The sequence below is a fragment of the Rhipicephalus microplus genome, chromosome 6, assembly GCF_043290135.1.
Source record: "Rhipicephalus microplus isolate Deutch F79 chromosome 6, USDA_Rmic, whole genome shotgun sequence".
In the NCBI taxonomy this organism is placed as follows: domain Eukaryota; kingdom Metazoa; phylum Arthropoda; class Arachnida; order Ixodida; family Ixodidae; genus Rhipicephalus; species Rhipicephalus microplus.
In genome coordinates, this window is record NC_134705.1 from 105,031,767 (window position 1) to 105,044,573 (window position 12,807).

General features: G+C 48.7%; 1 protein-coding gene across 4 annotated transcripts in view; it reads left to right on the forward strand.

Annotated features, from left to right (window-relative positions):
• LOC119167425 (uncharacterized) overlaps window positions 1–11,100 on the forward strand; it is a 179,152-nt gene extending 168,052 nt beyond the window's left edge. For all 4 annotated transcript variants that reach the window (XM_075866351.1, XM_075866353.1, XM_075866350.1 and 1 more), the window contains one exon: window positions 10,924–11,100. In XM_075866351.1, the coding sequence (XP_075722466.1) occupies window positions 10,924–10,952 (29 nt within the window). In that variant the 3' untranslated portion in view covers window positions 10,953–11,100. The remainder of the gene's footprint in view (window positions 1–10,923) is intronic.
• The last annotated feature ends 1,707 nt before the right edge of the window (window positions 11,101–12,807 follow it).

The following is a 12,807-nucleotide window of genomic DNA, read 5'->3' on the forward strand; positions in this document are numbered from 1 at the left end:
GATTCACGAGATCACCTAACGCATGTCTCACAGATGCATTATGGTCGGAACACCTTCAACCACAATACATAATTTTTAAGCAAGTGACAACGACACATTCAGATTCACAACACTGAACACGACCCTTACTGATAGGGCACGAGAGGGACCTCACAGAAAGTAGTACAGTCATTCTTCCTATTCATTGCGACAATGTTGAGACCCCTTGCTCAGGTGGCGAAAGTGTAAGTCATACAGCATGCGCTATATATATACTACATCACCATATGTGTGACACACGTCTCAGCTACAGACATGAAGGGCAACCTGTAGACTGCTGCGGAAATCGTGTGCAACTACGCCCATCGCAGTGGCCTTACGTTCTCGCCGTCCAAATCACAATGCGTGCACATTAGCCCATCATCAAAGTGAAATACCAAAATCGAGCCAAGTATACGTAAGGCAAGGGGCAAGGGGCGTTGGATGTCCACCAGGTTTTCAGTAAGCATAAGAGGTTACGCTGCGAAAATTTCTTGTGGCTGGCCCATGTATTTTAACAAGCCGTTGCCAGTACGTATCTCCAGACCTTCACTTACGTTGGTTTGACAAGATAGCACTAGACGTCATTCTCGGCAATATCTAGACAAAAGCCATCGAGTCTATGGTAAACACCTGCAACAAGCGCCTTCTCGGCATGGGAATGGTAAACACCGTGAAGCAGCTGCCACACGTCCACTTTATAAAGTAATTGTGATGTAATTGTGCGCGTTTGAAAAGTGCGCTGCGCCATCAGCCTCAACGAAAGAGGGCGACGAAGATGATGCTTGGTCACGGCACCTGTGGGCGTGAACATCTTAAGCCAGTAAGGCGCCTCAATGGAGATATTGGAGAGCCACGAGAGAAAAACAGCGAAGTAAGGCAGACCTGGCTGAGTCGGGACCGAATGACGAAGGTGGCCAGCAGAGCTTTGGCATCAAGGTCCCAACAGGCTCCCACCTGGACACAGAGCTGCTTCTCGTCACCTGACGTGAGCCAGGCTTGTTCTGGTCTTCTGGCGTAGGCAAAGAAACGTCTCCTGCTTCGTGTGTGAGCTGTGGCTACCGAACGCCGAAAGGTCGCTGACCTCAACTGTCCCGACGCTTATTTCCCTGACGGTGAGTGATGTGGGCATCTCTCAACCTATTAGCCAGACTTTCCCTGCTGCACAACTGCGTCTTCGCTGTTACTTCTTCGAATCCGCTGCAAGGAACGTGTCCCGGTGTATAGTGATATGGGTTTGCTCCTGTGACCATTTATTTCCGCGTACTGCTAGCATTTTAGCCATTTATTATTCCCAGTAAGCTGCTTCTACTTTTGCATGCTCTGTTCTTTGTCTGTTGTTTACTCTCTTTTGGCAGTTTCGTAAATATAATGAGTGTTGGGAATTTGAAGTGGAAGCAAATGGTCTCGTCAGCTAATTTCCCGATGATGGTTATGTCCTCGGTTTTCTGTTTTCACGAACATACACGAGAACTTGCCCATGAAATAGCCTCATGAAAGTTGGTGTCCATGACAGGACGCTACGTGTTACCACCTACCTCTCAACACTGGAACAGGAACATGAGTAGGGCAGATCTAGAAGAGCTGGCAAGACGCATGGGTGATGAAATGGTGGCTTGGTGTAAGGAACGCGAGAGGCGCATTAGAAAAGAAAAGGGGAGGAAATTGAGTTTGAAAAATAACTGAGAAAGAAGAAAATGAAATTGAAGAGTTTAAGAAAAAGACGCTTCAATTGCGGCTGAAATTGGCAAAGGCCGAAATGAGGGGACTAAAAGGTAAAGACTGGAGAGAACAATTTTAGTACCTGAGCTCCAAAGAGCATATAATCAATGTGTTCTCCACTGCTAGGACTTTCATGAGCAACTCAATCTCTCTTTTCAATGGCAGACTTGACAAGGCCTGTGATTAAACTGTAGAACTAGATGCCCTACAAGTGGATGGCAGATTCAAAGTGAAGGGCGAGGGTGACACCCGTAGCGGTTTGATGACCATGATTAACATGGCTTCACAGGAAGCGTCAGATAAAGAACAGTCGTGTTTCTTGTATAGCCATTTGGCTACGCGAAGTGGTGCAACGAATTGCACATTACGAGCAGAGGTATGAAGTCCTCTAAACAATCCTGACGAAAGGGCGATTGATGTTCGCATAGAGGGCGAATCTGAAAACCAAGGGCCAGTCTCTAGAAGAGATGCCGATTCTTCCGGCGCAGGAACCAAAACAAGTGACATAGCAAGGAGCGTATGCCTTGTGGACACATCTGAGGCGGTAGCTGAAGAGTCCTCCTCTGTAACACTGACAGATGTAAGCAGTGGCACACGCATGGTCGGAGAACATACCGGTAGCTCGCCTGAACATGGCGTAGTGGTTACGTCTTTTTAATAGAATGTGTACCATTCCGTGCGAAGAGCACGAAACTACTACAAAATTGTTCAGTATGAAAACCAAAAAGAAGTTGTATGAAGGAGCATTTGACCTATGTGCAAGCCAAGTAAAAAACTCCGAGTGCGCTGTAGCAGTGTCTGTCTGCATGCCGCCAGCTGTAGTGACAGATGCGGCTGGCAAGGCTGATGGCCATGTGGATAACATCCTGATGCCACACTACAGGCACATTTCTAATCGGAAACACTACAAAGTTTTCGTTTTGCATTCAGATGAAAGAAAGAAATATTCTGTTCGTCTGGTGTGGGAGGCTATAACCTGAATGTTGAGTTCCAGTAACCTGTCGCCGCATCCAGATTCAGACGACATGGACGAGGACTTACATTGTTTGTATATAGCGTGGGATTGAAACTTTAATTTCATGAGAAATGTGATTTTCTTGGTTTTGGCCACGACGCTGTAGCTTGACTATTAGCTGTGTAGTGAACTTCCAGTAAATTTTGTGTGAACGTGCAAGGTAGGATAAGTGAATCGGTTGAAAGATCAGTGTTAACGTTGGCCAGGATGTGTGTTGTGTGTGGTGAAACGCGCACTTATTGGCAGTTTTTTCTAGGGGAAACACTTTTCAAAAGGAGGGCTTTTGTGATGTCATTGTGCGCGTTTGAAAAGTGCGCCACGCCATCAGCCGCAACCAAAGAGGACGATGAAAATGCCGCTCGGTTGTGGCACGTGTGGGCGTGAACATTTTAAGCCAACAGGTGCCTCCACGGAGATTTAGAAGAGCCACGGGAAAAAACAGCGAAGCGAGGTAGACCTGGCTCAGTCGGGACCGAGTGGAGAAGAAGGCCAGGGTGTGGGAGTGGCGGCTAGCAGAGCTCCTTTATCAAGGTTCCAGCGGGCTCCCACCTGAACACAGAGCTTCTTCTCATGTCCTTACGTGCGTCAGGCTTGTTCTGGTTTTCGGGCGTTGGCCAAGAAACGTCTCTGGCTTCGTGTGCGATCTGCGGCTGCCGAACGCTGAAAGGTCACTGACCTCAACTATCCCGACACTTCCTTCCTTGCAAGTGAATGATGTGGGCGTCTCTCAACCTATTCGCCAGACTTCCCCTGCTACACGAGTACGTCTTCGCCATTACTCTGTCGCATCAGATGCAAGGAACGCCTACCGTACCGGTGTATGGTGATATGGGTTTGCTCCTGTGACCATTATTTTCCGTGCACTGCTCGCATCTTTTAGCCATCTATTACTCCTGTTAAGTTCCTTCGACATTTGCATGCTCTGTTCGTATTTCGTTGTTTACTCTCTTTTGGCAGTTTAGTAAATATATTGAGTGTTGGGGGTTTGGTTGGAAGCAAATGGCGTCATTAGCTCATTTCCCGATGATGGCTATATTATCGGTTTTCTGTATACACGAACCTACACGACAGCTTGCCCAGTAAATAGCCTCATGACATTACTATACCAGGATGTCATCACTCACTCGCCGCCTTTTTGCCCGGCTTCTTGACTACATATTGTCGCGCGTGAACAAGAGGGACTTCAGGTAAAGAATACCGCGTAGTCACAGAGGCGCAGGTCAGGGACACCACAACCAAAAACAAAAGCCTCGGCGAGAGCGCGCTAGCCCAACAACTTCTTCCTCGTTTTTCTCCTCGATGCGGGCTCGTGCTCGCCGCAGTTCATGGCCAGGTGGCATTATTCCCCCACTGAAAAAAAAAAAAAAAACATCGCCCCGATGCTCGCGCGAATGGTAGTGGATAAGCGGAAGTAAAGCAGACATGCACACTGTGGGCACACTTAAGAAAAAAAAACAACAACAAAAGAACAAGGCTGAGGCACGGTCCCACTAACGTACGAAGTACGGCTTGAGCCGTACAACGTGAACAATCTCTGGGTAGTGCTTTCGACGCTGGGGTGACATGGTTCCATATGGAACCACCTCATAATTCACGTCACTGATACGACGCACTACTTTGTAGGGTCCAAAGTAGCGACTCAGGAGCTTTTCGGACAACCCTTGGCGGCGAACCGGAGTCCATACCCAAACTAGATCTCCTGGGTGGTATTCGACCTGTCGATGGCGAAGATTGTAGCGGCGTGCATCTGCAGTTTGTTGTTGCGTAATATGCAGGCGTGCCAACTGTCGAGCTTCTTCGGCAAACTGAGCAAGCTGCTCAGCGTCAGGTGTGAGCGACCCGTCGTAATCGTGTGGCAACATAGCGTCCAACATGGTCTGGACCTCACGCCCATAGACGAGACGGAACGGTGTGAATCGTGTCGTTTCTTGGATGGCAGTGTTGTAGGCGAATGTTACGTATGGAAGGACCTGATCCCACGTCTTGTGTTGAACGTCTACATACATGGACAACATATCGGCGATGGTCTTGTTAAGTCGTTCCGTCAGGCCGTTAGTCTGCGGATGATACGCCGTCGTCTTGCGATGGCTCGTGAAGCTTAGCTTGAATACATCGTCAATGAGCTGAGCCGTGAAAGCTGTTCCGCGATCAGTGATGACGCAAGACGGGGCGCCATGGCGAAGAACGATCTGTTCGACGAAAAACTGGGCAACATCGGAAGCTGTAGCTCGTTGCAGGGCTCTTGTCTCGGCGTATCTCGTTAGATAATCTGTCGCTACAACTATCCATTTGTTACCGGCAGATGACAGAGGAAACGGCCCCAGTAAATCCATGCCTATTTGATCGAACGGCGACCTTGGTGGTGTGATTGGTTGCAGCAGGCCTGCAGGCTTCAGTGGCGGAGATTTGCGGCGTTGACATTCACGGCAGCTTTTCACATATCTCTTGACGTACATAGCAAGTCTCGGCCAGTAGTACGCCTGTTGAACTCTGGCGAGAGTTCGTGAAGAACCTAGATGCCCGGATGTGGGTTCGTCGTGGCAGGCCAGAAGAATGTCGTCTCGCATGTCAGATGGGACCACTAGCAAGTAGGCTTTTCCATTGCCGTTCGAGTTTGATTTATACAAGACACCGTTCCGCAGGCAGAACGAAGAGAGATTGCGAGAGATGTGCCGAGGTACGGGTGTGTTGCGTCCTTCTAGTTGGTCAATGATTGCGCGAATCTCGACGTCATCGTGTTGTCGTGCGATCAAGTCTGTTGCAGTGAGGACTCCGAGAAAGCCGCAGTCATCGTCATTGTCGGGATCACAAACTCCGGTAGGTGCACGTGACAAGGAATCAGCATCTTCGTGCTTGCGGCCTGATTTATAGACAATGGTAAGGTCAAACTCTTGCAAACGAAGGCTCCATCGTGCCAGACGCCCAGACGGGTCTCGTAAATTGGTTAACCAGCACAATGAGTGATGATCAGTAACTACTTTAAAGTGACGACCGTAGAGGTAAGGCCTGAATTTCATAGTGGCCCACACTACTGCTAGGCACTCTTTCTCCGAGGTGGAATAGTTCATCTCGGCGCGAGACAGGGCACGGCTGGCGTAAGCTATCACGCGCTCGGTGCCTTCTTGATGTTGGACAAGCACGGCGCCGAGACCTACATTGCTCGCGTCGGTATGAACTTCCGTGGCAGCATCCTCGTCGAAGTGAGCAAGAACTGGTGGTGCCTGCATACGCTCACGTAGATCGATAAAAGCCGCGTTCTGTTCTTCATTCCAAACGAATGGTACGTCGTCACGTGTGAGACGAGTCAGAGGCTCGGCAATTCTAGAAAAATTGGCGATGAAGCGACGATAGTAGGCGCACAGACCGAGGAAGCGGCGTACTGCTTTCTTGTCACGGGGAACGGGAAAGGAGGCTACGGCGGTTGTCTTGTCGGGGTCAGGTCGAACACCGTCTGCGCTCACAACATGCCCCAGAAATTTAAGTTCTTTATAGCCAAAGTGGCATTTTTCTGGCTTCAGCGTGAGGTTCGCAGAGTGGAGTGCTTCCAGAACAGCCTGCAGACGTTTCAAGTGTTCCTCGAAAGTGACCGAAAATACGACGACATCATCGAGATAAACTAAGCAGGTGTTCCACTTCAGACCGGTAAGAACAGTGTCCATCATTCTTTGGAATGTCGCTGGTGCAGAACACAGGCCGAAGGGAAGCACCTTGAATTCATACAGGCCGTCCGGTGTAACAAAAGCAGTTTTTTTCTCGGTCTCTTTCATCAACCTCAATCTGCCAGTATCCGCTTTTCAAGTCTATGGATGAAAAATACCTTGCTCGCCGTAGTCTGTCTAGTGAATCATCGATGCGTGGCAGAGGATACACGTCTTTTTTTGTCACGTCGTTCAGCTTTCTGTAGTCCACGCAGAAACGCAACGTTCCGTCCTTTTTCTTTACAAGAACGACTGGCGATGACCATGGACTATTGGACGGCTGTATAACATCATCCTGAAGCATCTCTTCGACTTGAGCATTGATCGCGTCACGTTCTTTGGCAGAAACTCGGTAGGGTTGTTGCTTTATGGGCGAGACATCGGTGTGTATAATAATCCGGTGTTTCATAAGGGGCGTTTGACGCACCTTTGAGGATGAAGCGAAACACTCTTGAAATTCAAGCAACAGCTCCTGCAGCGCTGTGCGTTCTTTCTGCGTGAGGCTCGAATTGATGTCCACCTTTTCAAGAGCCTTAGAAACGCCGGTCGATGTCGATTGTAGCCCACTATTTATTGATGCGGCAGAAAAACATTCAGCAACGTCTTCGATGGGGTAGGCGAAAGCGATAGCGGTGCGTCGAAACAGGTGCCGCTGCTCATTACTAAAATTTGTCACAAGCAGCGTGGCACGTCTGTCGTGAAGCGTAATGAGGCTGCGGGCTGCGCAGACACCTATGCTAAACAAAAGTGTCAAGTTGCCTTCGGCGACTGCCTCACCGTCACGTATCTCGTCACACACGACTTCAACCAGGATGCTTGAACGTGGAGGCAACGTGATTATGTCGGCCGAAACACGAAGCGAACTGAGATGGCTGTCATCAGGCTTTTCTGCTTTGTCTGTAGAGAACGTCACTGTGCGCTGTCGGAGGTCAATGATAGCGCCGTATTCACGTAAAAAGTCGACGCCTAGGATGAGGTCTCGGGAGCATTCAGGAAGTATAAGGCAGCTGCAGAGAAATGTGCGTTTGCGAATGCCGACTCTAATCGTGCAGATACCGAGAGGGGTGACGACGTGCCCGCCGGCTGTACGGATTCGTGTCCCGTACCACGGCGTACCCACTTTCTTGAGATGCGTCGCCAGTTTTCTGCTCATGATGGAGTAGTCGGCCCCTGTGTCTAATAAAGCTGTAATATCGTGGCGGCCGTCGAGCACTACAGGTATATCTAGGGAAAGTCGGCTTTCTGATTCGGGAGCTGTCGTCGTTGAACCACTGCTGGTACGTACTCGCATGGATTGGGGCCCTTGTTCGTGTCGTTTATCAGCGGCCCCGCCCCCGAAGGTCGCTGTCGTTAGTTTTCCCGCCTAGGGCTGAGCGGCCGTGCTGGCGCCGCCCCTGGGTAGTTCGGGACACTTGACGAAGACCTTCTTGGAGATGGTGATCGTGACTGGCGCCGCGGGAGCAGTGGCATGCGCTGCTCGGACAGGTACTCCTCAATCGCTCTGGGTCTTTCGCCAAATCTTGGCCTGGGTGAGTCGACGGCGAAACCCTGAAGTCCGAGGCGACGGTACTGGCATTCGCGGTACACGTGTCCGGCTTCGCCACAGTGGTAGCACAGCGGCCGCCTGTCCGGTGTGCGCCATACGTCCGATTTCCGCGGGAGGAGCTGCCGATTCTCGAAATGCTGGACTGGTTGAACTGCTGGGAGTGGATCGCGATGTGCAGGGTATACGAAACGGCGTGGAGGAGCGTAACGACTCGCAGCTTCGGCGTACGATGCAGGAGCGACGTAACAGCTCACAGCCTCGGCATAAGATGCGCGGTGAGGCTCGATCGGTACAGGCGGGGAAGCATCGTTGGACAGCGGGACTTGCAAAGCCTGCTGTACTTCACTCCTGATGAGGCTGGAGATGGATCCCGCAGCAGGTGGAGGCGGCCCGTGAATCTTCTGCAGCTCGTCGCGTACCACCGATCTGATGAGGTCGCAGAGAGCTTCGAGATTGACGTTACTCCCCGCAACTCTAATCTGGTCCACCGGCGAGGCAACATTCACGTGGCGGTCGTACGCAGCTGATCGCTGCTGCAGCATGTTTTCCATTGTCGTTGCTTCAGTTAAAAACTCTGCCACAGTATTCGGGGGACTTCGCACGAGACCAGCGAAGAGTTGCTCCTTAACTCCTCGCATTAGGTGGCGCAACTTCTTGTCTTCTCCCATACCTGGGTCAGCGCGACGGAAAAGGCTCGTCATGTCCTCCACGTACGCCATCACGCTCTCGTTCGGCATTTGGATGCGTGATTGGATGGCCCGTTCCGCTCGTTCACGGCGATGGGGGTCAGCGTAACTTGCCAGCAGCTGACGACAAAACATCGTCCACGACGAGAAGGGTTCGCGGTTCTCGTACCAAGTACGAGCTCCGTCCTCAAGGCTGAAATATACATTCCGCAGCTTGTTGGCGTCGGTCCACTCGTTGAAAGCCGCAACGCGTTCAAAGTGAGCCAACCAGTCCACAACATCCTCCAACATGGAGCCACGGAACACCTTCGGCACTCGTGGCTTCTGCAGCGTGTAATTAGCCATCGGAATATTTTCCGTACCGCTCTGGGGTGGTGCAGTTGATGCCATCTCCGGTAGAGGTTCACGCTCGGGGGACAATCCTCGGATTCTCCGGCTGGCCCGGTGGACAGGTGTTGCGACTGCGGGTATAGGGCTCCCAGGAGGCGTTTGGATCATTGACTGGGAATGCCCAGCGACTCCACCAGTTGTCGCGCGTGAACAAGAGGGACTTCAGGTAAAGAATACCGCGTAGTCACAGAGGCGCAGGTCAGGGACACCACAACCAAAAACAAAAGCCTCGGCGAGAGCGCGCTAGCCCAACAACTTCTTCCTCGTTTTTCTCCTCGATGCGGGCTCGTGCTCGCCGCAGTTCATGGCCAGGTGGCAATATCAATCATAAATACATACGGATGAGCACTGCACATTCCAAAAACGTGAAAATAATCCCGGAATCGGCGGCTTCACCCAGCTAGCGTGACCCGAGATGATAACGTGGCCGATGCCTCGCGCAAGCCTTGGCTCGCCAATATGGTCACAAATTCGGATTTTTCTCTATGGACACCTCAGGCAGCTGCACGGAGACCGGTACAAGAACCTGGTGGCCCACCAAAACAACGCAGTAAATGGCCTCACCTTCCGTGCACTTAACAATACGTAAGCGAAGGAGATCAATATCACACTAGCCGCCGCTGATCAGAGCACGAAGGTCATTATCAGGGACCCAAGGGCGCCCTCTTCATTGTTCAACATAGCTACGTCCCGTACTTTGCCAACGAAATTCTGCAAAACAGCAGTCACCTAGGTGACCTGCACACCAAATGATAGTATGGGCTCCGACTCACACATACCACATTTGGAATGAGGTGGCCAGAGATGCAGTCCTCACGCTCACCCTCCGGTCGCAGTCCTCGTCCAGTACAAATCCACACCTCGATATCGATTCCCTTGCACCTTTATGGGAATTACAAGATATTACCTATTTGGCCTTCACATTTATCCACAGTCCTGTAAGAGTCAATTCTCCTTCGCCTTTACACCAACACTGTATTGTGTCCAGCAATCCTATAACACTTGAGCCACGCTTGCACGGGGAAGTACCTGCGCTGTGAAAAAACTTGTAGTGACACTTCCTACATAGTTCGGGCGGACTGAAAAACCCTAAAACTCCCCTTATACGCAACCTTTCTCGGCAGGAATGGGAGGAAGCCCTGCTCGGGTGCTCTGACATGGGGGCTCGACGGGTCTTGGTTCAGCGTGCTCGGGCCACGGCCAATTCCAGAGGGCTCCTATAATGAGAAGACCGCATAGTGATTGTACAGTGAGGCCCCATAAGGACACTGCCCTCTTCTTTGTACATAATTGATAGAACATTATATATTTTTCATCACCTTGTGCGAATACATAAACATGACACAAAACAAAGATTCGCCATTCGTTAGTCATTTTGGAAACTTAGATTGGTGTCAATACGTCATTGGAATGATATAGCAATACTTATTTCAGAAAGAACTATTAAAAATATGAAAAAATCTTTTACAAAAAAAATTTGCTGAAATTAGGTACAAATTATGCCTTTTCTTTCCCACCATCATCATTACCTTGGGCCTTGCATGAACGAATTGGCGTGACTGTGACCCACTAGCTGAGGCAATTTTGTGACGCCTGGTGTAAGGCGTCAGGAAGATGTCATCCAGGGAAGATGGCACATGCCAGGCAGAATTGACCGGGGTCATAATAAGAAAATTGAGAGTGTAGAGGTAGCTTCAGGCGTAGCTGCGCATAATTAGAAAAATGCTCTTGACAGAAGACTGACCGATCCGAGGTTGTGTTGCAATTGTGTTTGCTGTGAGAAAATATTTGTAGTGCTTCTACTTGCCTACAAGAAAGAAAGTAACAAAATATGTTCACCTTTTTCAGGTACCTGCGTGGATGGTGTTTGCAAGTAGTTGGCATTCACAAAAATATTTGCTTGCTCTATGTCGTGCGAAACAAATCCATAAGCTTTTATGTAGAGTGAAACAAACGAGTCTCCGAGTTACTTTTTCGCACCCTGCTTTAGTGGGCTGAAGAAAAATAAATGTGGTTTATAAAGCATTACCGAATTTCGACTCGCTGACCCCGAGAATAAAAAGGCGTCAAACACACTTTTCTGTATGCAGGAAACTGTCACGTTTCCTTTTTGTGATTATCAGCCAGACTGTGCCCTTGCACAAAAATGACCTCTCCTATGTTGCCCCAAATCAAAGTGGTCCTGAGATTTCGACTCTCACTGCTTTGGTTTATGTTTTTACATGACCTGTTGGGAAAAAAAACTTATTATCTCTATGTCTAAACAACCGACATTTCACATTGGTACACACCCCTAATGAAATAATTTGATCCAGCTCCTTTTAGGGGGGTGCAAATTATCCACGAATATTTTTTCTCACGCACTAAATATAGATAAAGTGGTCTTCCTCGGGTCACGTTTTAGACCTTATGTTTGGTAAAGCATAAGTATATAACATACATATTCACATTATTTGCATGTAGGCACGTAATTCGTAGACAGATATTTCATATATTTATTTGCCAATTTCTCGGGCATTCCAGTTACCGGTATATATAGCCTTTCTTTTATTCAGCAGAACTGTCAGCCTGCAGTATTATGACGCAACTCATCAAACAAATACAGACTGGCCGAGCATCATATTCACAACCTGTAATTGCATTGCCATGCTGTCTTGTAAATAGGAATCTTCGCAAAAAAACTCGAACAATGTTCAGGAGAGTACGGACAGGCGCAGACTAACAATTGAGGCTTAATTTTTAGAAAAACACGCAAAAAAGAAGCAAGTACGCGTGGTTACGAAAACAGGTTAGCAATAAGATATTGATTCTCAACTTTATATAGATATTTAACCTGTACTTTACGTAGGTTGACCGATAGCTTCACCACACAAACGACACTGCACCTAGGCACGAAAAAAGTCATAACCAATTTTCGCAAGGTCCTGTCTTTTAGGAATGATCACACTTTACTTTAGTTTTTTGAAGGGCGATGTTCACATTCCTTTCTATGCAAGCAGAAGTAGGACGAAAACTGCTCTTTAAAGGATGTTCTGTAATTCATTAATCAGTTACTTCATAGGCCCGGTTTGACAAATATAACACTTTTTGGATGGTAGCAGATTGTGACAGAGTACCTCTTTGTAAGATTCAACCAATCTGTCACCATGTTCAGCTTTAAACTCCTACATTTTTTGTTGCCACCTTCAACTTTCAACCTCTGTGCATACGTGGCCTAGCTTGTTCTGGCGAAAACAATACGTCATCCCAAAATGATTACCTGCTTTTTACATGCATAAATGCATGATGAGAAAAAGGAGGTGCATATAAAATGCCAACGACCAGCCTATTTACACAAAAGCTTCTCTCTTGGCGTCAGCGCTTCTTTCACTTTTGAACTTCACTCAGGATCCGGACAGCGATTCTTTTCAGAGAGTTGGAATACTGTAGTGAACTGGCTTTATCAGAAAAAGAATCTTTAATTCGGTGTAGGCAAGACTAACGCAAAGCGCACACAACACTAGATGTAGCAATCCCATCCTTGACAAACTTAAATGATGGTACCTCAAGATCAGAGTTCGCTTCTCGGACTTGTAAAATACACTCGCAAGGTATGCTCATGCTCTGTAGTGATCCTCAAGTTAGGGAACTCGATGCATCCTTCCATAGAAACCTCGGAAGTGAAGCACGAAACACAAAACTTCTTCTTGAAGACATTGAACACCTTTTCCCTAGAATTGGCAGAAGCACTAT